This window comes from Elaeis guineensis, chromosome 11, assembly GCF_000442705.2.
Source record: "Elaeis guineensis isolate ETL-2024a chromosome 11, EG11, whole genome shotgun sequence".
In the NCBI taxonomy this organism is placed as follows: Eukaryota; Viridiplantae; Streptophyta; class Magnoliopsida; order Arecales; family Arecaceae; genus Elaeis; species Elaeis guineensis.
In genome coordinates, this window is record NC_026003.2 from 65,785,610 (window position 1) to 65,810,188 (window position 24,579).

Here is a 24,579-nt window from a genome sequence, read left to right on the forward strand (position 1 = left end):
AAACGGGGGGAGCATGGCGGAGTTCTTCAATCCGCGGTTCATCTCTTGGAGTCTCCGATCTAGAAAATCCTCTCGACTTCAAGTCTCGAGGGTCCTCTGGCAGAATGGGGGCAGGGATCTTCTAGGGGTGGAGTCGTGATCCGATTGAGGGCTCTCCACCCTCGGGTTCATTTTCTTAGGAAAGATGGGATGACTGGCCCAAGTGGCCCGCCCCGCCATCGGATTTTGGTGTTCCGGCGATACCCTTTTCAGGCGCGCTGACGCCTACGGCTGCTGCTGCTGCTGCATAGCCTGCACAGCTTCAGTGAGGCCTCTGACCTGCTGTGCTAACAGATCAAACTGCTCCGTGCCGACCGTCGCCGCCGGAGGAGGAAGAGGAGGTTGGGAAACAGGAGGTGAGGCCGGAGCCTGAGATCTGGCCGCGGAGGTCGTGGATCGTCGCGTGGACGCCTTGCGAGGAGGCATCGAGCAAGGACCGAGTGGAGAAAGGAGGAGGGGATGCCAGAAGAGATGCCCGGGGGCGGTCCTGTTGAGCGCTCCTTTAAGAACAAGGATGCTGAGAAGACACAGCCCCTTCCTCTAGCGCCAATCTTGTTGGTGCAAAAATTCGCTTGCACCGAAAAAGCTGGAGTCGAGGGAATCGCGGTCACCGCCGGAGCCTGCAAAAGAAGTCTAAACCGGAGGTGGGGTTGCTCCGGCAAGACCCTCCGACGCTCAAGTCAGTTCTTTGCCTCAACAAGAATGGAGCGCTCGAACGAAAATTTTAGCAGAGTTTCTAGGTAAAAACAAGAGCTTATAGAATAACGTATCTGGGGTTCCCCTTTTATAGACGGAGGGGGCAACAAATTGATAGTGACGCCTGTAACAATCTGGCAGTGGGCCGCCCAGAGTCAGGAAAAGTTTGTTGTGGAGAGTAGTGGGGTGGACCCGTGGCTATTACTGGGGCGTGCCACGTGGAGTCTGCCACGAGAAGCGGAGTGACGTCCGTTGTCGCGACGTGCCAGGGGATAGAAGAATCGTGGGATATCCGTCACAGGGAGTGGAGCAGGGCCATGGCCATTATTATGGCCTGCCAGGGAGTGATGGAGCCATGTGGAATCCATCGCAGGAGGTGGAGCAGGGTCGTGGGGTGATGGAGCCGCGTGGAATCTGCCGCAGGGAATGGAGCAGAATCGCGGCCGTTACTGCAACACGCCAGGGGTGGGAGGTCTGTCGGCTGAAGTCCGGCTGGAGTGTCTGACGGAGAGAGGTAGTTAGCCATCTGTCCAAGAGGAGCTCGGAATCCAACTTTCGCAGGAGTTCGGATGGAGTCTTCCTTCAGTCGCAGTCGAGGGCAGAGCTCGGCTCCCGTAGGAGTCCGGGCGGAGCTTACCAGCAGTTGAAGTTGGCAGCGGAGCCCGGCTCCCGTAGGAGTCCGGGCGGAGTCCTCCTTGCGGTTGAAGTCGTGGATGGGGCCGTGGGCTCCCATAGGAGTCCGGGCGGTTGAAGTTGGCGACGGAGCCCGGCTCCCGTAGGAGTCCGGGCGGAGTCTTCCTGCAATTAAAGTCAGGTGCAAAGTCCGACCCCCGTAGGAGTCCGGACGGAGTTTACCAGCAGTTGAAGTTGGTGACGGAGCCCGGCTCCCGTAGGAGTCCAGGCGGAGCCTACCAGCAATTGAAGTCGGTGATGGAGCCCGGCTCCCGTAGGAGTCCGGGCGGAGTCCTCCTTGCAGTTGAAGTCATGCATGGGGCCCGGCTCCCGTAGGAGTCCAGACGGTTGAAGTTGGCGACGGAGCCCGGCTCTCGTAGGAGTCCAGGCGGAGTCTTCCCGCAATTAAAGTCAGGTGCGAAGTCCGACCCCCGTAGGAGTCCGGACGGAGTTTACCAGCAGTTGAAGTCGGTGACCGAGCTCGGCTCCCGTAGGAGTCCGGGCGGAGCTTACCAACAGTTGAAGTCGGTGACGGAGCTCGGCTCCCGTAGGAGTCCGGGCAGAGTTTTCCTTGCGGTTGAAGTCGTGGATGGGGCCCGGCTCTCGTAGGAGTCCGGACGGTTGAAGTTGGCGGCGGAGCCCGGCTCCCGTAGGAGTCCGGGTGGAGTCCTCCTTGCAGTTGAAGTCATGGACGGGGCCCGGCTCCCGTAGGAGTCCGGGCGGTTGAAGTTGGCGGCGGAGCCCGACTCCCGTAGGAGTCCGGACGGAGTCTTCCTGCAATTAAAGTCAGGTGCGAAGTCCGATCCCCGTAGGAGTCCGGACGGAGTTTACCAGCAGTTGAAGTCGGTGACGGAGCCCGGCTCCCGTAGGAGTTCGGGCGGAGCTTACCAACAGTTGAAGTCGGTGACGGAGCCCGGCTCCCGTAGGAGTCTGGGCGGAGTCCTCCTTGCGGTTGAAGTCGTGGATGGGGCCCGGCTCCCGTAGGAGTCCGTCCAGTTGAAGTTGGCGGCAGAGCCCGGCTCTCATAGGAATCCGGGTGGAGTCGTCCTTGCGGTTGAAGTCATGGACGGGGCCCGGCTCCCGTAGGAGTCCGGGCGGTTGAAGTTGGCGTAGGAGTCCGGCTCCCGTAGGAGTCCGGGTGGAGTCTTCCTGCAATTAAAGTCAAGTGCAAAGTCCGGCCCCCGTAGGAGTTCGGACGGAGTTTACCAGCAGTTGAAGTCAGTGACGGAGCCCGGCTCCCGTAGGAATTCGGGCGGAGCTTACCAACAGTTGAAGTCGATGACGGAGCCCGGCTCCCATAGGAGTCAGGGCGGAGTCCTCCTTGCGGTTGAAGTCGTGGATGGGGCCCGGCTCCCGTAGGAGTTCGGGCGGTTGAAGTTGGTGGCAGAGCCCAGCTCCCGTAGGAGTCCGGGTGGAGTCTTCCTGCAATTAAAGTCAGGTGCGAAGTCTGGCCCCCATAGGAGTCCGAACGGAGTTTACCAGCAGTTGAAGTCGGTGACGGAGCCCGGCTCCCGTAGGAGTCCGGGCAGAGCTTACCAACAGTTGAAGTCGGTGACGGAGCCCGGCTCCCGTAGGAGTCCGGGCGGAGTCCTCCTTGCGGTTGAAGTCGTGGATGGGGCCCGGCTCCCATAGGAGTCCGGGCGGTTGACGTTGGCGGCGGAGCCCGGCTCCCGTAGGAGTCCGGATGGAGTCCTCCTTGCGGTTGAAGTCGTGGGCGGGGCCCGGCTCCCGTAGGAGTCCGGGCGGTTGAAGTTGGCGGCGGAGCCCGGCTCCCGTAGGAGTCCGGGCGGAGTCTTCCTGCAATTAAAATCAGGTGCGAAGTCCGGCCCCCGTAGGAGTCCGGACAGAGTTTACCAGCAGTTGAAGTCGGTGACGGAGCCTGCAAGGGTCAATCCCGCTGAAAACTTCGGCTGTGGGTATTTTATACCCAACACAGCTTATTTACTACAAGGAGAAGCATACAACTGGTGTCAGCGACTACAGCGCAAGTATGAACAAGACGGCGAAATACTTATCTGGGAAAGATTTTGGATTGCATTCTACGATCAGTATTTTCCTCGGAGTATAAGATCCAGAAATAACAAGAGTTTATTTATTTGAAGCAAAAAGGTATGAGTGTGACTGAATATGAAGCAAAATTTACAGAGTTAGCAAAATTTGCTCCGAGATTAGTGGATGGTGAGCAAGAACGTGTTCACAAGTTTGAGATGGGACTGAGAACTGAGATTCGAAAATAAGTGGTTCCATATGAATTGACAACTTATGCAGATATGGTAAACAAAGCACTGATAATTGAAAGAGAAGTCAATGAAGAACGCATAGAAAGGGAAAGAAAGCAAAAAAGAGAGCAAAATCAAATGATACACAAGGGCAGAATAATAAAAACATCAAAAGTTCAGCTAAGGGAGCAATAGATAATAAGATTCAACAGATTGATGGTGAGTGGTGCTTCAGATGTGGCAAAAATCATGCAGACAAAGATTGCCATTGGAATATAGGTGCTTGTTTCAAATGTGGTCAGATGGATCATAAAATTGCTAGCTGCCCGCTAAATACTGAAAATTAAGTTGGCCAAAGAACTTATGAAGGACAAAATAAGGTGGTAGACAGATTTCTAAAATCCAGGAAAGAGTTTATGCACTTACTCAATAGAATGCACAGGCTTCCAATGCAATGGTGACAGATAAGAAAAAATTTTGAGGATGAAATTTATTTTTAGGAGGAAAGAATGTAACATCCGGCCCATTGGGCCTTAAACCCAGCCCATAAAAAAAATGAAGAAGACTCCCGCAGGGTGTCTTCTTCTCCCGATCGGCTCCTAATCGGAGTCCAAAACCTCATCGGAGATGAGTCAAACTCCTCTCCTCTGGCTCTATTTAAGGAGGAGACCCTTCGGGAGTCTTCTTCTTTCGATCGGCTCCTAATCTGAGTCCAAAACCTCATCAGAGAGGAGTCAAACTCCTCTCCTCCGGCTTTATTTAAGGGGGAGACCCTTCTCCCTTCTTCCTACCAAAGAATCCTGGAGCGAAACGACGAAGATCGCCAGAAATCGCTCGCAGAAACTATCACCGTGCCCGCCGCAATTCCTCGTCGGAGAGGTCGTCGGAGCTCGAGGTAAGCATGTGGTTCTCTTCCTCTCTTCTCTCCTTTCCTTTCCGTGCCATTGTGCACGCTCGTCAGTGACCAGAATCGCTGGATTTTGTCATGGGAGAGGTTTTAGTTTTTTTGATTTTTGGATGTTAGTGGCCGTCGTCGCCATCGGTTTGGGTCCCTTGGGATGGCGGTGCGCTCTCCTCCGACTATCAGCCATTTTCGTGTCGGTCGATCGTTGGTCGGCCAACCGTATGAGGGGACCATTTGGTCTCCTATTTCATTTTTTCACCCAGGGGACGCCACGGGAAGAAGTAGAAGAAGGAAGAAAAAAGAAAAATAAAAGGAAAAAGAAAAGAAAAAGAAAAGAAAAAGAAAAAAGGAAAAGGAAAAAGGAAAAAGAGAAGAAAAAAGAAAAGAAAAGAAAAGAAAAAAATAAATAAATAATAAAATAAAAAAGAGAGATAGTTTCTCTCTCTTCTCTTCTTCTTTCAATCTAAACCCTTACTTTCTCTCTCTAAAATTGAACTTTCCCTCTCTACTTTCTCTCTCTAAATTTTCTCTTTAGATTGTTTCTCTCTTTTGATGGATTTCTCTCCAAAGTTATCCTTCTAAGATTAACGTAATGAAAGGCTTCATTTTGATGATTTTGATCGAGTTTAGGGAAGAGTCCGATTCCAAGTAAAGTTTTGATTTAGAATTTGTTTAGATTTAATTTTGAATTCAAATTAATATAAGAATATAATTTTGGATAATAGGCACTGAATAATCTCCTAGAAGTTAGTCGATCTGTTCATTCAGTACTCTGTGAAAGTAAGTAATAAATCATCTTCTCGAGATATTTCATATTTATTTTAAAAATAAATAATTATTCTTTAAATTATGCATGATTTATGAAATTATGTTTTGAAAGAAAAGTGCTTTTGAAATATTATGATTCGTCGATTTTGCACATGTTCAGTAAAAAATTATGATATATTATAATACAAAAGTATTTTGATACAGATCAGATTTATGCTCTCAGCCTAACTATGTTTCAGTGGGCCCCGTCAATGGGGATTATATGTTGGTACTCAGTGGACCCTACCAGTGGGGGTTGTGCGCTGGTATTTAGTGGATCCTGCCAGTGGGGATTGTGCGCTGGTATTTGTGGACCCTACCAGTGGAGGTTGTGCGCTGGTATTCAGTGGATCCCGTCAATGGGGGTTAAACGTTTGTCATAGTCGAGGCTGTTGAGTTATGAGTATTTTGAATCGAATCGGATTTATGATTATATTATATGTGAATATTTGAAAAGATTGGATTTGTATAAAATCAGCGTGAAATATATTTTTATGTTTATTTGCAGTATTGTTCTTGAAAATTATATAATATCTGAAATATCTAGTTGAGATATTTGTTACTTACTGGACTGTTTAGCTTATTATCTTTCTTTCTATTTTTCAGATTCAGATAATTAATTACGAACGTGAAAAGAAATATTAGGACAGAGTTTTTAGAGGCGAGATTTAGTATTGTCAACTTCATTGAACTTAGATCTATTATTTTATTTTTAGTGAAACTTTATTGGATGTAAGATATTTGATTTAATTACTTGAATTAAAGTTAAATAATAATTATTTAAATTTATTTCGCTGTGATCGTTGATATCGTAATGAGATGCTTTGCATGCTTATGGAGAGAGTTTTTCATAAGTATGTGGCGGTTGCTGCGACCTCCTGCTCGCGATTTCGGGTGGGAGGTGTGACATGTATGCTCCGAGATTTATCTTGATCCATTTGGATCCATGCAAAATTTTTTATTTTCCAAACGAAATTTTTTTACTATATTCAAAAAAAATGATAAATTATTGCATACGTCAGATACAAGTGAATCAAAATAAATTTTGAAGTATATGTACGATAAAAAAAGTGCAATCGAAAATCGATGAAATATAAGAGATTGCATGACGTATTATTCACCGTCGGATTTGTGCAGTCCACTTGCAACTGGTGCATGCAATGCGGAGGCCGAAAAGAAATGTAATGAGTACCGACCTTGTTGTTTCCGCTATAGAGCCGTATGCCAATACGGCACGCCAACAACAATTGGAACTACTCGGGGTCCGAAATAAATCGAAATTTAAAAAGGCTAGAAACATCGTAGCGGGGCAAACTAAGAACTGGCCTCGTCCCATCCGCCTCAAATCCCATACGCAAAGGGGTCTCCTTCTTCGCAGGCTCCATTCCGTCGAAACTCCTGTTATTGGAGCCCATAAATAGCTCTCCCCTTTCTCTTCTCACGCCACACATCACAACAGCAACCAAAAGCCCGTGCATAGTGCTTACCACTCCAAATATCGAGCATTTTGCACCAATGGCTTCCTTTTATAGCTCAAGCACCCTGGTGTGCCTAACTCTTGTTCTTCTCTTCTGTGTTCAGTGCACCCTCGGTATGTAAAGTGAAAGCACAACATATATCCCATCTCATCCATCTTGTTCAGCTTTCTAATTAAATGGACGTACATGGTTTGGTGGCCATTTCAGGAGGCATCACATGCGAGAGCCTGGACAGAAGCACCTGTGCCTTTGCGGTGTCGTCCTCCGGCATGCGCTGCGTGCTCGAGAACCGGCTGCGGAGGGGAGGACAGGAGGAGTTCTCCTGCCGCACTTCAGACATCGAGGCTGAGAACCTCAAGGACTGGGTGGAGACCGACAAGTGCATCAATGCCTGCGGACTCACTCGGAACACCGTGGGGATCTCATCGGACTCTCTGTTAGAGCCTCAATTTGCTCAGAAGCTATGCTCACCTCAATGCTACCAGGAGTGCCCCAACGTTGTTGATCTGTACTTCAACCTCGCAGCTGGTGAAGGTAAAAGCTATATATTGGATACGTATATATAAGTGATCAATAATCGGATTGCGATATTAGCTTCTTAATTTGATGCTGTTTTGCAGGTGTGTTCCTTCCAAAGTTATGTCAGGCATCATCGAATGCTCGTCGAAGCATGGCAGAGATCAAGAGCTCCAGTGCGGCAGCGGTAGGGACTGCACCAGGGGCGGCAGGGCCTGCATCAGGGTCGGCAGCGGTGGCCTGGGCCCCTGGGCAGTCCGAGACTGGTTTTGTTTCCGAAGCAGCCATGGCGCCTTGTTGATGTGCTTTATATTAGATCAGTTGGATTGTTTCATGTATTCTGTGGCCACAAGCCAGTGCAAGAAGGTTGTTGTGAGAGTATCAAAGCATGTAGTAGAATCACCGTGTTACAGCGTTAGTAACATTAGTAATATTTAATGATTTACAATACCATTCCAGGATACTAAATTCTGATGATATCTTATTCCATGCTCTCAAGGAATGGCAAATTCTTTTTCATCCCTTGGCAATTGATTAGAAGACAAAATTTAATACATGGTCACATAGAAAATAACGTCCCGTGCTATTAAATTATCTTAATTATCTTTTGCGTAATTACATGAGGTCGGATGTTCACCCAGCAATTAACTATCAGAGATGATAATTTTTTTAAAGAAATTAGAGATAATTAAGCATACTTTAAATAATATCCATGCATAGAGGGCCAACTATATCAAAATAATCCATAGTACATTTGGGTCACAAAGATGCACTGATAACCTTTTTTTTATTTTTTTTGGTAGACACTGATAACCTATTGAAAATATTTCTTGACGTCAAGTAATAGAACCCTAAAGATTCATTTTTGTTGATAACTCTATCACAGCTTTTCTACGGACACCTATTAGGTTGCACTGATGGAATATTATGTGCAGTACGATATAACCAATTAGATGCAAAACACATCCCCATTTGATTGTTCAGTATCGATGACCCATTCTGTGTCTGGAAGGACACACTGTTTCTCATCCACAATTAATTACTGTATGAGATTAGAATAAAATTTACAACTTCTCAAAACCCAGCTTGCATAATTTTACAAGTGCGGTCACATAGATCTTGTCTATCATGTCATCAAATAATCCGAAATAAGCAAAGCTCCATGACTTATTGAAGATCATAGTTCCCAGACCCATGCCGGAATAAAGACCCGTTAAAAAGTATTGCTGTCATCTTCCAGCTGGTATAGGTGATAATTTCAGCAAAACTTAATTTGATAATAACAAGGATAAAGGATAGAATAGAAAGAGAGAGATATATAACAAAAGGGAGACTTTTAAAGAGAAAAACTTGCTGAGTTCTTGCTCTTTCAGCTATACAAGGTATATTGAATCCTCTATGTATGTCTTATGTAATTAGCTACACATGGTGTATGCAATCAATTACATATACAATCAGCTATATATGGTACATGTAATCAGCTAAAAATGGAATATATTATCAACTATTCATAGTATGTGGTATTGGCCATGATATACGTGATGATCACCAAATCAAGAGATATCCATCCATTCACCCTCCCTCGAATCGATGTTGGGATCAAGAAGCATCGATTTAACAACTAAATAAGCTTGATGAGCCTATGTCAAAGATTTGGTGAAGAGATATGCAATTTAATCATGAGAGGAAATATGAGAGAACAAGAGTTTTATCTTGCATAAATTTCTGAATGTAATGACAGTCTACCTCTGTGTTTTGTGCATTCATGGTGCATATGATTGGTAGCAATTAATTTGAATGGCACTCATATTTTCAACATAAAGAGGTGTTGGTTGTTGACATGATACACCAAATTCCATAAGAAGTTGATGAAGCCAAACAACTTCTGAGTTGAGGTATCAGATAGATTGATGCTTAGCTTTAGTAGAAGACGCAGCAACTTGATCCTGCTTCCTATATTTCCAAGAAATTAGGGATGAACCCAAGAAAACACATCAACCAATGGTAGCGTGCCTAGTATTGAGATAGCCCACATGATCTACATCTACAAAGGATGTAAGAGCAAGGGAGGAATCTAAAGAAAAGAATAAAACGACGATGCACCATGCCTTTAAAATATCTAATGGCCGGTATGACGAAGTGCTATAAGATATAGTCGTTGCAGGTCAGAAATAAATTGACTTACAACTTGAACCATAAAAAAATATATCTGGCCGAGTTATATATGTTAAAATAGATAGGACTTTCCCTAAGACGCTTGTATAGAATTGGATCTGGAATGGGTTGTCCATCATCCTTCTTCAACTTCACATTAAGGGGGAGTGGCACAAATCTTGTGATACGTTAGATTAGCTAATTTGATCAGATCTTTAGTACAATTTTGTTAGGAAAGAAGTAAATCTTGTTCTCATTAAGGAAGTTACTTCTAGCCCCAAAAAATAAGTGAGAGATCCAAGATCTTTCATATCAATAGAGGATCGAAGAAAACTCTTTACCTCATCAATTGCCGTACCCCGAACCGAGCATGTGATAGATGCTACATACCTACATGGTAGGCCCTACAAGCATGCAAGGCTACAGATCAAATCATAAAAATTTTAAAATGATAATAATAATAATTAGTCTTCAATTCTCGAATATCGATTTAATAAAAATCAAATTAAATCATTTTAGATAACAAATATCTTTATGTAATATAAATCAATATGTTTCATCCAAATCAAATATCTAAACTAAATTGAACTAAGCTAAACTGAGCTAAGTTAAAAATCTGAATAACTCAAATATTTTCAGACAATCTAGTGCATTCTCCCCCACATACTGATCAATTCATTATCTAAAAAATAGAAAACAAAATAATGAGCTATACTAGCCCAGTAAGCTATATGACACATCAAAGTGGTATCTAAGCATGCTGAGCAAATAATTCATATAATATTGACCGAAAGGAACAAATCCCAAATAACACATATAACATATTTTTTTGAAAATAATTATTTTTCATAAACTGATAATGAACTCAACATCAAACTACGACCACGTAACCCAGTGGCATGGATCTGATGATAGAACATATTGTGTAAAGTGTCAGATAACATATACCACTATCCCAATCATTAGTGGCTAGGTGTTGAAATTAGTTTCTAAGATTATAAGTCAACAGGTCTAATATATAATCCCCAATGATGGGGTCACGTCATAGCCATGCTAAATATATATATATATATATATATATATATATATATTATATATATATATATATATATATATATATATATAAAGCAATTTCATAAGTTTTCTAGTCAAGTTTTTCAAATCTATTTCTCAAAGCATATCATATATTTAAAATAAATTAATTTTAAGAATAAAATAATACATGCTTGACCCATACATTAAATTAAAAATAGAGAGCATAAATCAAATAAAATAACTAACTAGAATTTTTCAAAAAATTATGTGTATGTGTGTTATTAGAGGTTTGTTCCTTCCAGTCAATGTCATATGAATTATTTGCTCAGCATACTTGAATTCTACTTTGATGTGTCATGTTGCTTACTGGACTAGTGTAATTTATTATTCTTTTTTTTCTATTTTTTAGATCATGAGCAATGATTGCTCGGGATGTGGGGAGAGTGCATTAGATCACCTGAAAATACTTGAGTTATTTAGATTTCTAACTTAGCTCAGTTTAGCTTAGTTCAATTTACTTTGGATATTTTATTTAGATGAAATATTATTATTTATATTATATAAAGATATTTGTTACATAAAATAATTTAATTAGATTTTTATTAAATCAATTTTTTAGGATTGAAGGCTAATTATTATTATTATCATTGTGAAAGTTTTATGATTTGATCTGTATCGTTGTATACTTGTAGGGCCTACCTTGCAAGTATGTGTTAGATGTGTGCCTTAAAAGTCAAGCTTGGCTGATACATACATTTCTCTAAGACATATTTTATACTTGTTGGGCAGTCTTTAAAATCAATCATGTCTTATGTGTCCATGATTTATCTTAGAAATTAACAAAGATGATTTTACATATTCTCAAGTATTGAGAATTTGAGACATACATCATTAATGGTTAATTTTTAAATACTCCTGATCGAAGGATCATCACAGAGGACAATGATCAATTCATTTAAGATCGATGCACGGATTACCTCCCTTTAGGGTAGATGAGTCTCGAGTCTATGGTATAGAGATACTGGGGTGAGTGCAGATGGTTGTTAGAGAACAACTTGTACTGAGCGTGACCAACATGAGAAACTACTTGGATGTCTACTCACTCGTCAGTGATCTTCTCGATGCTGCAGTGGTGTGACTGATCTTTTAACCTGCGGTGTGTTGGCTATTCGCAGTGAGACTACATAGTTTGACTGCACGTTCTTTTCGCCCCCAACCATTTCGATCCTTACTGTGTATGTTGGCTATTATAGATTCAGATTCGCTGTTTAGAGTAAAATGTACCAAGATGAAATCTATCGACTTTGGTAGAAAAGGAGAAGTCCTATGCGATTCGTAAGATTGAGTTCAGAAAATCTCTGGCTAGAGTAAGTGTGAATACTGAAAAAAAATTTCTACGAAATTCACAAATGAACTTAAGTCGAGCCAAACTAGCATATGACTGATGATAGGATTTGATGAGTTCTTCATGACCTCCATCAAGTCGAGACTCATGATAGAGGGATTGTATCACATGATAACTGCACCTTAAAAAGAAGAGAACAATTTCCCTCCAAAATGCCCAAGTTGCATCTAAAATTTTTTTTAATATTTTACTTGATTAAGGATCAAATACTTACCTGAATTGTAGTGAAACCAGAGATCAAATCCTAAATTATCTGATATAAACCTTCACGGAGACTTGAATGTGCAGACCTTCTATTTCACATGCACATCAGACGTCGCAGAAAAGTGGGATAAACTCTAATCCAATTGCCTTCACAACATAATCAATCGAGGGATGAGATATGCTGATGTGACTCTTTAAACCAATAGGTAGGACACCCAAAGAGACCCCATGCCCAAAGGAAGAGAGGCGGCAACAAGGGGAGATGCCAAAGGGAGGAAGGGACCTCTCTCTCTTCTCATGCCTCTCTCTTTCTTTCTCTCTTCTCTCAATCTGATTTGTTTGCTATTTACTATGCATCCATAGGTAGAGACCCTCTCTATTTATAGATAATTCCCATGACCCAATGAAAGTAGGACTCCTAACTCAAATCTGATTTGAATTGGTACAATACTCATGAAAGAAGGATTCCTACATGAGATAGAATTGCCATTACTTATGACATCCACTTTGCACCCACTCCTACATCCACTTGGGATGCCCTAAATAAGCACCAAACCAGATTTTGGTCATCATTCATGAGAGAAAAATTTTAGTGCAAGTGAGAATACTCATATCTCATCCAAAACGGATCCAATTCGAATCCAATTCGAAGCTGGTTTGAAATAATTTCGAAAGACTGTCAATCTCCAACACTTAAGGACTTTTATACCAAATCTAACTTAGATTTTGGACTCAATTAAATCTAATTAATTTAGATCTAATCTAAAATTAATTAGCACTTAAATCTAATCTTTCATATGCTCCATGAATCATAGATCAGAAACTGTTCATACTCAAAATTTAACCTGAACCTCATGTGTAGTGCTAACTAGACATAGTCAACTCTTCAATCCCATTTGACCCATAACTTAATTCTCAATCAAGTTAGCTTATATGTTCAATCAAGTTTAGTACTTTCAAATTGGATATATAAACATAGATCAATTTCTTCCTACTTTGTCTGACTTGTGTGCATGACTCCATAGGTTCCAATACTAAGCCGGTAGCACAGGAACCATTCCTGCACTAATCGAGATACCATCTAGCAATGGTTTCCAATATCCAGATAGGTTGAATTATCGTAAAAAAATATTTCAGAATCCATACACATGGTTACCGCATAATTCATCCTTTTGATCCTGAATACTCTAGGATGATCTCAAGTTAACTGTCAACCGAGATTGCTTCATCCACATTGTATTTCAACCTTTCAAATCCATCTCATAGATTATCCTGATCAAGATTTTGCTAAATTAAAATACAGTGATACATCAACTCCAATAATTTGGAGGGGTCAATCCCATCTTGATTCACACACAGACTTCGCAAGTATTTGACTATACCTAGTAGCCTTCCATCACTACATTAGAAATCCAAATAGTCCGACACCAAAGTACAATGAGTTGCTTGCAAGTCACTATGGTGATCTCAGGTCTAAAGGATACTTATACTCATGTATTTCATGAGTAGCTCTTGACAGCAGAACGCTCAACAGGTGAGTCACCTGTTTAATGATGATGTACCCCTACATCTCACTTGTATGCCATACCAATGTCACCATACTCCTTGGTTAAAAGGACAACTAACACATATGGCACACAACGACCTTCACTCGATAAACATTATCATCCCATAATGACGTATCATTTGATGCGAACATATTTAAGAACTATACGATATATCCTCTCTTTATCGTACACTAGCATAGTTTTAGAGACTTCATTACAGCACAAGAGTTCAAGAAAGATGTTGCTTTGTGATAAAAAATATCAGAATAATTATTATTCAATAATTAGTAATTCATATACAAGGATGAACTCAATCGTCAAATGATTGGTTTTAGGAAATAATTTCTAACAACTTCCACTTGGACTAAAACCAATTGGGGCAGTATCTTATACCCATCTTCTATTTGAAGTCATCGAAGTCTTTGATTTTGAGAGCTTTAGTAAAGAGGTCGGCTAGGTTCTCTTGTCTGTCGATCTTCTGAAGTTCGATGTCACCACAGTTCATGATCTCTCACACCAGATGATAGTGGTGCAGAACATGCAGCATCCGATGCAGTAATGTATTCCACTTCGCATACAGAATCAACCACAGTATATTGCTTGAAACTCTTCCAGCAAATAGCTCTTCGATTCAGAGTAAATACATAGCCCGACACACTTCTGCTGTCATCATAATCTGACTAAAAACTGAAATCAGTATATCCCATAAGTTTTAGATTAGTGTCTCCATAGATAAGTCATTGGTCTTTAGTATTTCTTAAATACTTAAAAAAATTTTCGTAATCTTCCAATACTTCTCACTTGGATCAGGCTGGTACCTACTCACTACTCCTAGTGAATAGGACATATTCGGTCTCGTACATGTCATAGCGTACATGATAGATCTTACTGCTGAAGCATATGGTATTCTACTCATGCGCTCTCTCTCCTCAGGAGTTGTCAAACAATCCTTCTTGGAAAGAGTAATTTCATGGCCTATCGGAAGATAGCCTTTCTTGGAATTATCCATATTGAACCGCTTCAATAAGGTATCAATGTACATGGATTGGGATAGTCCAAGCATCCTTCTAGATCTATCCTTATAGATCTTCATCTTAAGGATGTAGGATGCTTCTCCCAAGTCCTTCATGGAGAACTATGATGATAGCTACAGCTTCACACTCTGCAAAGTCAGAATGTCATTTTCTAGTAACAGTATATCATCCACATATAGTACAAAAAAAATGATTACAAAATGAGAAGCCCATTTATAGACGCAAGGCTCTTCTCCATTCCTAACGAAGCTATACATTTTGATCACCTTATTAAAATGTATGTTCCAACTCCTAGACGTCTGCTTAAGTTCATAAATAGATCTTTTCAGCTTGTACACTTTTGATTCATCTGTGGATGTGAATCCTTCAGGTTATATTATATATACCTCTTCTTCCAGCTCTCCATTAAGAAAAGCAGTTTTGACATCCATATGTCAAATCTCATAATCTAAGTGTGCAGCGATAGCAAGCATAATTTGGATGGACTTGAGCATTACCACAGGAGAAAATATCTCGTCATAGTCAATATCATAATATTGATGGTAACCCTTGGCAACTAGATGGGCTTTATAGGTCTCCACCTTCCCGTCCACTCCTCTTTTTCTCTTGAAAATTTATTTATACCCTATGGGTTTTGTCCCTTCGGGTAAATCAACTAGTGTCCATACACCATTGATCTCCATGGACTCCATCTCGAACTTTATGGCCTCAAGCCATTTCTGAGAGTTGGACCTTTGCATAGCCTCTATATAGGTGATCGGATCCTCATTGTTCTCATTAAGTTCGATGGGGTCACCATCCTAGATCAAAAAATTATAGTATCTGTCTGGCTGATGTGGTACTCTATGGATCTCCTTAATGATGCCTCTACTGGCTCTGAATTTGATTCACCAATCAAATCCAATTCTATGTGTGTCGGTCCTCCCACCTTATGAACTTCATCAAGTTCAATTTTACAGGTATTAGCTCTTTCACCAAGGAACTCCTTTTTCGAAAAGACTGCACGACTGCTGGCAAGCACTTTTAGCTCTGCAGCGAGGTAGAAGTAGTATCCTTTAGTTTTCTTTAGGTACCCTATGAACAAGTATTTATCAAACTTCAGTCCAAGTTTATCTATCTTTAAATGCTTGACATAAGCTGGACACCTCCAGATCCTAAGGTGTGAGAGTACCGACTTATGTCCAGTCCATATCTTATACAGAGTTTTATCGACAGACTTACTGAGCACCTTATTTAAAATGTAGTAGACAGTTTCTGGAGTATATCTCGAAAAAGAGATTGACAGACTTGCAAAGCCTATCATAGATCGAACTATGTCTAACAAGGTTCGATTTCTCCTCTCGGACACACCATTATGCTGTGGTGTTTCAGGAGGGATCCTCTGTGAGAGAATTTCATTCTCTTCTAGATATGTCAGGAACTCACTGATGAGGTATTCACCTCTTCAATCCGATCGAAGGATCTTAATACTCTTTCTAGTTTATTTCTCTACTTCAGTACGAAATCGTTTAAATATTTCAAATGATTTGACTTGTACTTCACAAGATAGACATACCCATACCTTGATAAGTTGTCTGTAAATATAATGAAGTAGTAGTATCCTCCTCTGGCACTTATATTCATAAGTCCGCATATATCAGTATGTATTAAACCTAGCACATCATTGACTCTTTCACTTTTTCTCTTAAAAGGTGACTTAGTCATCTTACCTACTAGACAGGACTCAAAGGTAGGCAATGATTCACAATCATCTATCTCAAGGATACATTCTTTGATCATTCTGTCAATCCTATTCTTGTTCACATGATTAAACCTACAATGCCAAAGGTAGGATTCATTGACATTATCTAACTTAGGACATTTACTGGGTGTGTATATTATACTAATAGGCCATAATATTATGTATATGCCATGTTTCAATTGTCCATGTATAATTGTAGTATCATTCATAATGATATCACAAATATCATTCTTTATTATAAACTTATAACCAAGTTTGGCCAAAAGACCTACAGAGATGACATTCATCAAAAAAGAGGGACAATAATGACAATCATTTAACATGATACTATTGGACTTGAAGATAAGCTGCAAAGTTTTCAAGGCTAGAACTGGAATAAGACTTTTATCTCCAACATTAAGAAACTGCTCGTCCTCTCAAAACTTCCTACTTACCTGCAGTCCTTGCAATAAATTACATATATTAATAGAACTTTCGATATCCAATATCCAGATAGTAGTATCACAAACAGAAAAATTATAAGAAGTTATCATATAAGTACCTTGTGAAGCAACTGCTTGCTTCTTTCTCTTATTTTTAGACCTATTTGGGTCAAGGGTGGCTACATAAGCTGGACAATTTCTTTTCGAATGATCCAGCTTCTTACAAAAGAAGCACTCTATCTGGCTCTTATCAACTTTTGACAGTTTGCTCTGCTTGAAATCGACGGTATGGTATTTCTGTATTTTTTTCTTCTTTCCTCTTCTAGAGGATCGATGCCCTATGATGAACCTTTCACTAAATTCACTGACTCTTTCTGAAGCTGGTGATCCTTTTCAAAAATTTACAATAATCCTAGCAAATCATGGTAGTTTACCACAGGCTTCATCATTCTATAATGACTGAGAAAGGATAGGTAGGACTTCGATAACGAATTGAGAATAGTATCTGTTGGGTATAAAGTGCCCCCCCAACCGAAGTCTGCAAAGGACTGATCTTTCGGGGCTTCTCCGGCTCCCGACCTTGTACGTGATGCCTCTCCGAACTCCCTCGACCGTCCGAACTTCTTCGACGATGGGCCTCAGTGTTCACCCATCAGGCCGCCCCAAAGGCCCTCTGAGCCTCGCTGTTAGCCATCCTTCTACAGCAATCGACGACCCTCAAACTTCTTCCGGGCTTCATCAGCATCCGAGCTTCCCCGACAATGAGATTTCTACAGTAACCAGGCTCTTTCCACATTTCTACGGTGGTCGACCGCCTTCAGAATTCCAGTCGAGCTCCTGCGATAGCCGAACTTCTACTGCGAGTGGCCTACTCCGAACTTCCACTACGAGTGGTCTGCCCCGAACTCCTGCTGCGAGCAGTCTACTCCGAACCCTTACAGCGGATGGCCTACCTCGGATCCCTACTGTAAGCAAATCCCATCCGAGCCTCTGCTGTAAGCATATTCCTTCCGAACTTTCATTACAGGTAGACTTCAGCCGAGCTTTTTGTAGTCGGGTCCCGCAACAACCGATCTTCGACCGAGCTTCTACAATGGGATAGGACTCATCGGCCAGGTCGCTACTCCGAGCTCCCATGACAACTGACCTTCGACCGAGCTTCTACAATAAGCGGTCTCCTTTCAACCTTCTACAATAACCAGACTTCGACCGAACCTCCATAGCGGTTGGATATTGGATGAGCTTCTACGACGATCGGGCTCTAGCAGCTGGATTCCTACAATGATCGATCGCCTTCGATGTCTGTCGAACCTCCCCAACGCCATCCGAAGTCCATCACCGACCGACCCTCCACCAGATCCTTCATAAAATCAAACTTCCCCAACGAATCATCTTTAGGCAAGTTTCCACATCGGGCAAATTTCAGACGGACTTCTGTAACAATCGAATACCTACCGGGCTTCGCCTATGAAAAGTCTCTATCTGAGCTTCTACAGCAGGTGACTCCCACCTGTAGTATCAGCGCCTAAGCCACCCGACAACAGTAGACTCGTCAGCAACTTCGGGGACATCCGAGCTTCTCCCAGACCAACAATAGAGAGCCATTCTGCTCCATCAGATGTCCCAGCTGAGCTCCAGCCGACGGATCAGAGCTCTCTGACAAGTCATGACAAGAGCCGTCCTACTGCTCCACTCCCTGCAACGGATTCCATGCAGCTCCACCACTCTCTGACGAGTCGCGACAAGAGCCGCCCTCCTGCTTCACTCCCTGCAATGGATTTCATGCAGCTCCACCACTCTCTGGCAAGTCCCGACAACGGACACCACTCCAATCTCCGCAACAAGCTCCACGTGGCCCTGAATGACCCCTGACACCACTACTCTCCGTAACAAACTCCACGTGGCTCTGAGCGGTCCACTACCAGACGTTACAGACGTCGCTGTCGGTCAGTTACACCCTTCGTCTATAAATAAGGAACCCCCAGATGCGTTCTTCTCTAAGCTGGTAACTCTATCTTGAAACTCTGCCAAAATTTTTGCTCGAGCACTCCATTTCTGTTGAAGTAGAGTACTGACTTGAGCATCGGAGGGACTTACCGGAGCACCCCAACTCCGATTTAGACTTTCTTTGCAGGTCCCGATGGTGACCGCGATCATCCCAGCTCCAGCTTCTCCGACTTCGACGGAATTCTGCACCAACAGAATTGGCGCTAGAGGAAGGGGTGTGTCTTTGCAGTACCTTGTTCTTAAAGGAGTGCTCAATGGGACCGATTCTGGTCATCTTCTCCGACATTCTCTTCTCCTTCTTCTACTAGATCCTTACCTGATGCCTCCCCGCAGAGCATCCATCAAGCGATCCACGGCCTCCGCAGCCAGATCTAAGGCTCCGACCTCACCTCCAGTTTCCCAGGCCCCTCCTCCTCCTCCTCCGGCAACGATGGTCAGAGCGGAGTAATTCAACCTACTGGTTCAGCAGGTTAGGGGCCTCACTGAAGCAGTGCAGCCATGCAACAGCAACAACAACCACAGGCGTCGGTGCAGTTGGAGAGAGCATCGTCGGAATTCCAAAATCCGACGGTAGGGCAAGCCACTTGGGCCAGTCGCCCCATCTTTCCCGGAAAGACAAACCCAAGGGTGGAGAGCCCTCAGTCCGATCACGATTCCACTCCCAGAGGATCTCTACCCCCATTCTGCCCGAAGACCCTCGAGATCCACAGTCGCGAGGACTTCCTGGATCAAAGGCTCCTAGAGATAAACCAGCGGATTGAAAAACTCCACCATGCTCCCCCTGCTTATGGTGAGGATATCTGTACTGACCTTCCTTTTTCTCAAATGATCATGCAGGAATCGATCCCGCCGAACTTTAAGCTCCCCCAATTCGAAAGCTATGACGGGACCTCAGACCCGATCGACCACCTGAAAGCCTTCCGGACAATGATGCTATTCCATGGCACGCCAGATGCCATTCTGTGCCGAGCTTTCTCATCCACCCTGAAGGGAGCAGCAAGGAACTAGTACTCGACGTTAAAGCCGGGTACCATCTTTTCCTTTGATCAGATGAGCCACCAGTTCGTGGCTCATTTTGTTAGCAGCCGGCATCCCCAGAGAGGTTTGGAGTCCCTCATCAACATCAAGCAAAGGGAGGGGGAATCCATCCGGGCTTATGTCAACCGTTTCAACGTCGCTACGTTGGAGGTCCAGAACTTGGACCAATCGGTCGCGATGGCCACTCTGAAGGGCGGCCTCCTGAAGAATGACCTTCTGTTCTCCTTGGAAAAAAAGTATCCCAGAGATTTCACTGATTTGCTGGCTCGGGCCGAAGGATATGCCCGAGCAGAAGAAGCCTTCAAGATGAAGGACGAGGAGACCGTGAGAGAGTGGCAGGCGGGAGACTCGAGCAAGCCCGCAGTCAGAAAAGGGCCGAGTGAAGCTCGGCCATGCTCTCGAACTCCTCCCGGGCACGGGCGCACCCGGACTCCTCCTCGAGCTTGCAAACAGAGAAGCCCGGACCGTCGAGTTCGATAAGGCTCTCCTCCCAGGAGATTCCACAGCTACGCCCCTCTCAACGCATCAAAAACTCAAGTGCTGATGGAGGTCAGAGAACAGCTCCCAAGGTCAGAGAGGATGCGCTCGCACCCTGAAAAATGTAACCCGAACAAATTCTGCCTCTATCATCGTGACCACGGCCACGATACAGAGGAGTGTATTCAGCTTCGAGACGAGATCGAGGAGCTCATCAGATGGGGTCGGCTCGACAGATTCATTCGATGCCGACCTGAAGAAAGAGAAGATCGGCCTAGGGCCCCACCACAGTCGAACTGTCAAGGAGGGAGGAGCAGCCAGAAGATCGACCTCCGATTGGGATTATCAACTCCATCTCGGGGGACCCCGATGAGGAGTAGACCTTCCGCGGTTATAGAGTTTGAAAAATCTACAAATGTATTACCAACAACTTTGCCCTGAATGAAAATTCTCTTCATATTTGTGCATTCTTTCTTTTGGTATGAGCTTACAACGATGGGAGATAACTCCCCCATACAAATGAAACTAAGCATGTTAGGAATAGGAGGAGAACCTCGTTCTAACATAAGCAAAGTCGAAGGCCCAATTTCCTAAAGACCGGATGGGGGGAGAGGCCCTTACAATGGCCCTTATGTGCCTCCACAGCCTTGTTAGGAACAGGAGGAGAACCTCGTCCTAACATGAGCAAAGTCGAAGGTCCGATTTTTTAAAGACCGGATGGAGGGAGAGGCCCTTACAACGGCCTTTATGTGCCCCCACAGCCTTGTTAGGAACAGGAGGAGAACCTCATCCTAACATGAGCAAAGTCGAAGGCTTGGTTTCTTAAAAACCGGATGGGGGAAAGGCCCTTACAACGGCCCTTATGTGCCCCCACAGCCTTGTTAGGAATAGGAGGAGAACCTCATCCTAACATGAGCAAAGTTGAAGATCCGATTTTCTAAAGATCGGATGGGGGGAGAGGCCCTTACAACGGCCCTTATGTGCCCTCACAGCCTTGTTAGGAACAGGAGGAGAACCTATCCTAACATAAGCAAAGTCGAAGGCCTGATTTTTTAAAAGATCGGATGAGGGGAGAGGCCCTCACAACGGCCCTTATGTGTTCCCACAGCCTTGTCAGGAATGAGAGGAGAACCTCATCCTGACACGAGCTGAAACCGACTGTCGGGAATGAGGGGAGGACCTCGTCCCGATGCAAACAAAGACTCGATTGATCGACAAGGAGGAAAGCTTCCTCAATAGCTCCTCCACACTCTCATGACCCTGTCAGGAGTGGAGGGAAGACCCTCACTCAAACATAGAAGAAAAGGAGAGATGAAAAGAAAAGGCGACGAACTACACAGGCGATAGGCGAAAAATGAACCACACCAAAGGCACAAGGGACCTCATCCCGACGAGAGAAAAAACCCTTGTGAAAATCTCTAGTCCCTAAGGATAAATTGATACAGTGGCAACCAAGAACCTTCAAACTATGTCAGCAACGAACAAGACGGAAGACAGAAGAAGTTCGGTGAACGATGAATCAACGCAAGAATCAGCAAGGGATTACAAACTACATCGATGCCAAACAAGATGGAAGACAAATGGAGTTTGGTAAACAACCATTCAATACCAGAATGGGTGAGGTAATAAATGATTTCATTCACATTTCATTGGTGAAGTATGCATTACAAAGCCTTAGAGGTAAAAAAAAAAGAAGAAGAATAAGAAAGAAGAAGAAGAGGCTCTAAGGAAGCCCAATTTCTTCTGACTTTGAGCTCTCGATTCTGGCCCTTGCTATGGATTGCCTTAAATCTTCGACTTCCTCTTCTAGTTTCTTCTTTTTTAGTAGCATATCCTGGAACATCTGGTGGAACCACCGGTGCTCATCCTCTGACTCTCGAAGCCTCTTCTTTAGGACCTTGGACTCTGTCTCGGCATCCTTGACCACTTGCTGCTCGTGGACTAGCTGAATCTTCAACCGCTGCAGTTTGGCCTCCCCCCACCCAAGGGCCACAGACAATTCCGCCATAGTCTCCCTCAAGGAGCAGAGCTCATCGGAGCCTCGTGCAGAGGCAGGCTGGACTCTCCCAGACAACTGCCTCCGAAGGTGGACTACTTCGTCGGTCGTCGTCTGGAGCTTCCTTTGGTAGTCCTCTACCTGCCCACTCCAGCCGACTCGATAGGCGTTATAGTTCACCTCAGCATCCTGCAGCTGCTTCTGAAGGTTGGAGAACTTCTTCGACCAGTCTTGGTCGCGATCGGCTTGGACTGTGAGCAAGGATGAGCTCCCTTCCAGCTGGCCGATCTTCTCTCGTGCAGCCATCAGCTCGATCTCGAGAGAGCTGATCTTGGAAGCCTGAGCCCAAGATCAATCGCTGACACGCTTTCGGAGTTCCTCGAGCTCCATCATGAAGTCGGCCTTCTTCTGGGTGAATTCCATGAGCCCCCTTTTATGGAGGTCCTGAAGGCGAATAGCCTTCGCAGTAACTTCCGAGTGGCTCTTCCTCAGCCGGTGGAGTTCGTCTTCCAGCTTCTTAGATTTCTCTGTCAACCGATGAACTTCCCTTTGGAGGTCTCGTATCATCGACTTCATGGGAATACCCTCTGGCAGGGGAAGAGCTTCGACAGAACACTGTCATTGGAAGACAAGAGTGCCACGACTCAAATCAATGCAAGAAGACAAAAAGAAGGAAAAGAATATGAAAAGGGAGGAGGGACCCTCCATAAAGATGAATCCAGCTTCATTGATCAAATAAGTTTCAAGTACAAGAGAACAAAAGAAATATATATATCACCACAAAGGAGAAATACAAAGCTAAGGTTTCGGACCTCTGGGGTAGAAGTAGAGGGGGTCGGCATCCCCGGAAGATCGTCAGCAGCGGCCACGGCAGTCGACGAGGTCCCGACTGGAAGAGGATCGACGGTGACTTCAGATGGTCCGGCCTCATCGTCGGACGCCTCGTTCAGAAAGCCGAGATCCAATTCAAAAAACCTCCCAGCCACCTTCTCTTGGCAGAGTTCAAACCCCTTGATGAAGGCGTCCTGGTCGAACTGGACCTTTAGATCCTCCATCTCGGAGGAGGCTTTGAACTCTTCCACTGCTCGAGCCCTTGTCTCCGAAACCAGAGACAGAATCCACACCCCTTCAGCTCGAAAACCTGCACCTTCAGCTCAGAAACCTGCACCCTCAGTCTAGAGATTTCGGCCTCAGCCTTCCCTCTCTCCTCCTCCAAGGCGGTCCTCAGGTCGGACGAGGTTTGTCCCTCCTTTTTCAGCACCTCCTGGAGGCTCCAGACCTCGACGATCTTCTCCTCAAGGTGGGCGGCCCCGGCTAGACGACCTTCCTCTGCCCGAGCTGCCTCTCTTTGGGCGATCTTCGCCGCCTCGACGTTGGCGACGAGCTGATGCCCAATCTACAAGAAAGGTCGGGGAGTCGATATGAGGGCTGAAGAATAAGCTAAAGAGGCAAGAAGGAGGAAAAATGGTGAGTTAACCTACTTCGAGGAAGGATCCTAAGGAATCTCAGACCCACAGTTCGGGATCGACGAGGACAATCCTCTCGACGATCTCGGGCAGGATGCACCCTTCGACCAGTCTCTTTATCAAGTCCCTGTTGTTGAAGGATTTTCCCTCAGGTCTTCCTCGGAGCCACCATCCCCCTCGGCGGCAGCCCTGCGACTGTGACTGTGACTCCTCCGGGCTAGGGTCTTCTTTCTCTTCCTCCCTTCGGCCCCAGGCGCCCCCTCGGGACGAACCTCCAAAATGGGACCCTTGGTCGGGGGGCTCTGTGAAAGGGTTCGGGGGACTTCAGGTTTGGCATCGGAGGGGACTTTGACGGCGACAGGCGTCGGAGCAGGCGCGGCCTAGCTTGTCCCCTCTATCTTGGCTTTCTTCACTGAACTCGAAGTTGAGGCATCCTTTCTCTTGTGGGTCTTGAGACCCTGGGCTAACCTCCGAGCCATGCTTGCGTCCATGTCTGCGATAAAAGAAGATCAGCATGGCTTCGAGATGGAATAAGAAGAAGGGAAGTACTATAAAAAAAAAAGAAGAAAAGAGAGAGACAAAAAAGGGAGAGGTACTGGCAGGGTTAAGGGGGCTCAGGCCGACGTTGAACAAAAGTTGCTCCCTCAAAAGTTCGGAGAGGAGGGGGGCTTGATAGGCCTCGAGCTTTTTTGAGGCCTCGAGGTCGTCCCTTTCCAAGCTAG

General features: G+C 44.5%; 1 protein-coding gene across 1 annotated transcript; it reads left to right on the plus strand.

Annotated features, from left to right (window-relative positions):
- Positions 1–6,771: 6,771 nt before the first annotated feature.
- Positions 6,772–7,810, plus strand: LOC105035650 (uncharacterized). The gene is made up of 3 exons (XM_010911275.4): positions 6,772–6,928; positions 7,023–7,349; positions 7,436–7,810. The coding sequence occupies exons 1-3, from the start codon at positions 6,853–6,855 to the stop codon at positions 7,630–7,632; spliced, it is 600 nt and encodes a 199-aa protein (XP_010909577.1). The 5' UTR covers positions 6,772–6,852; the 3' UTR covers positions 7,633–7,810.
- The last annotated feature ends 16,769 nt before the right edge of the window (positions 7,811–24,579 follow it).

What these genes read in the sequence shown, in the direction of transcription:
- LOC105035650 (XM_010911275.4), top strand. Translation starts at nt 6,853, where the DNA reads ATGGCTTCCTTTTATAGCTCAAGCACCCTGGTGTGCCTAACTCTTGTT. An exon ending in CTGTGTTCAGTGCACCCTCG is followed by an intron (nt 6,929 to 7,022) that starts GTATGTAAAGTG and finishes TGGCCATTTCAG; the next exon opens with GAGGCATCACATGCGAGAGC. An exon ending in CAACCTCGCAGCTGGTGAAG is followed by an intron (nt 7,350 to 7,435) that starts GTAAAAGCTATA and finishes GCTGTTTTGCAG; the next exon opens with GTGTGTTCCTTCCAAAGTTA.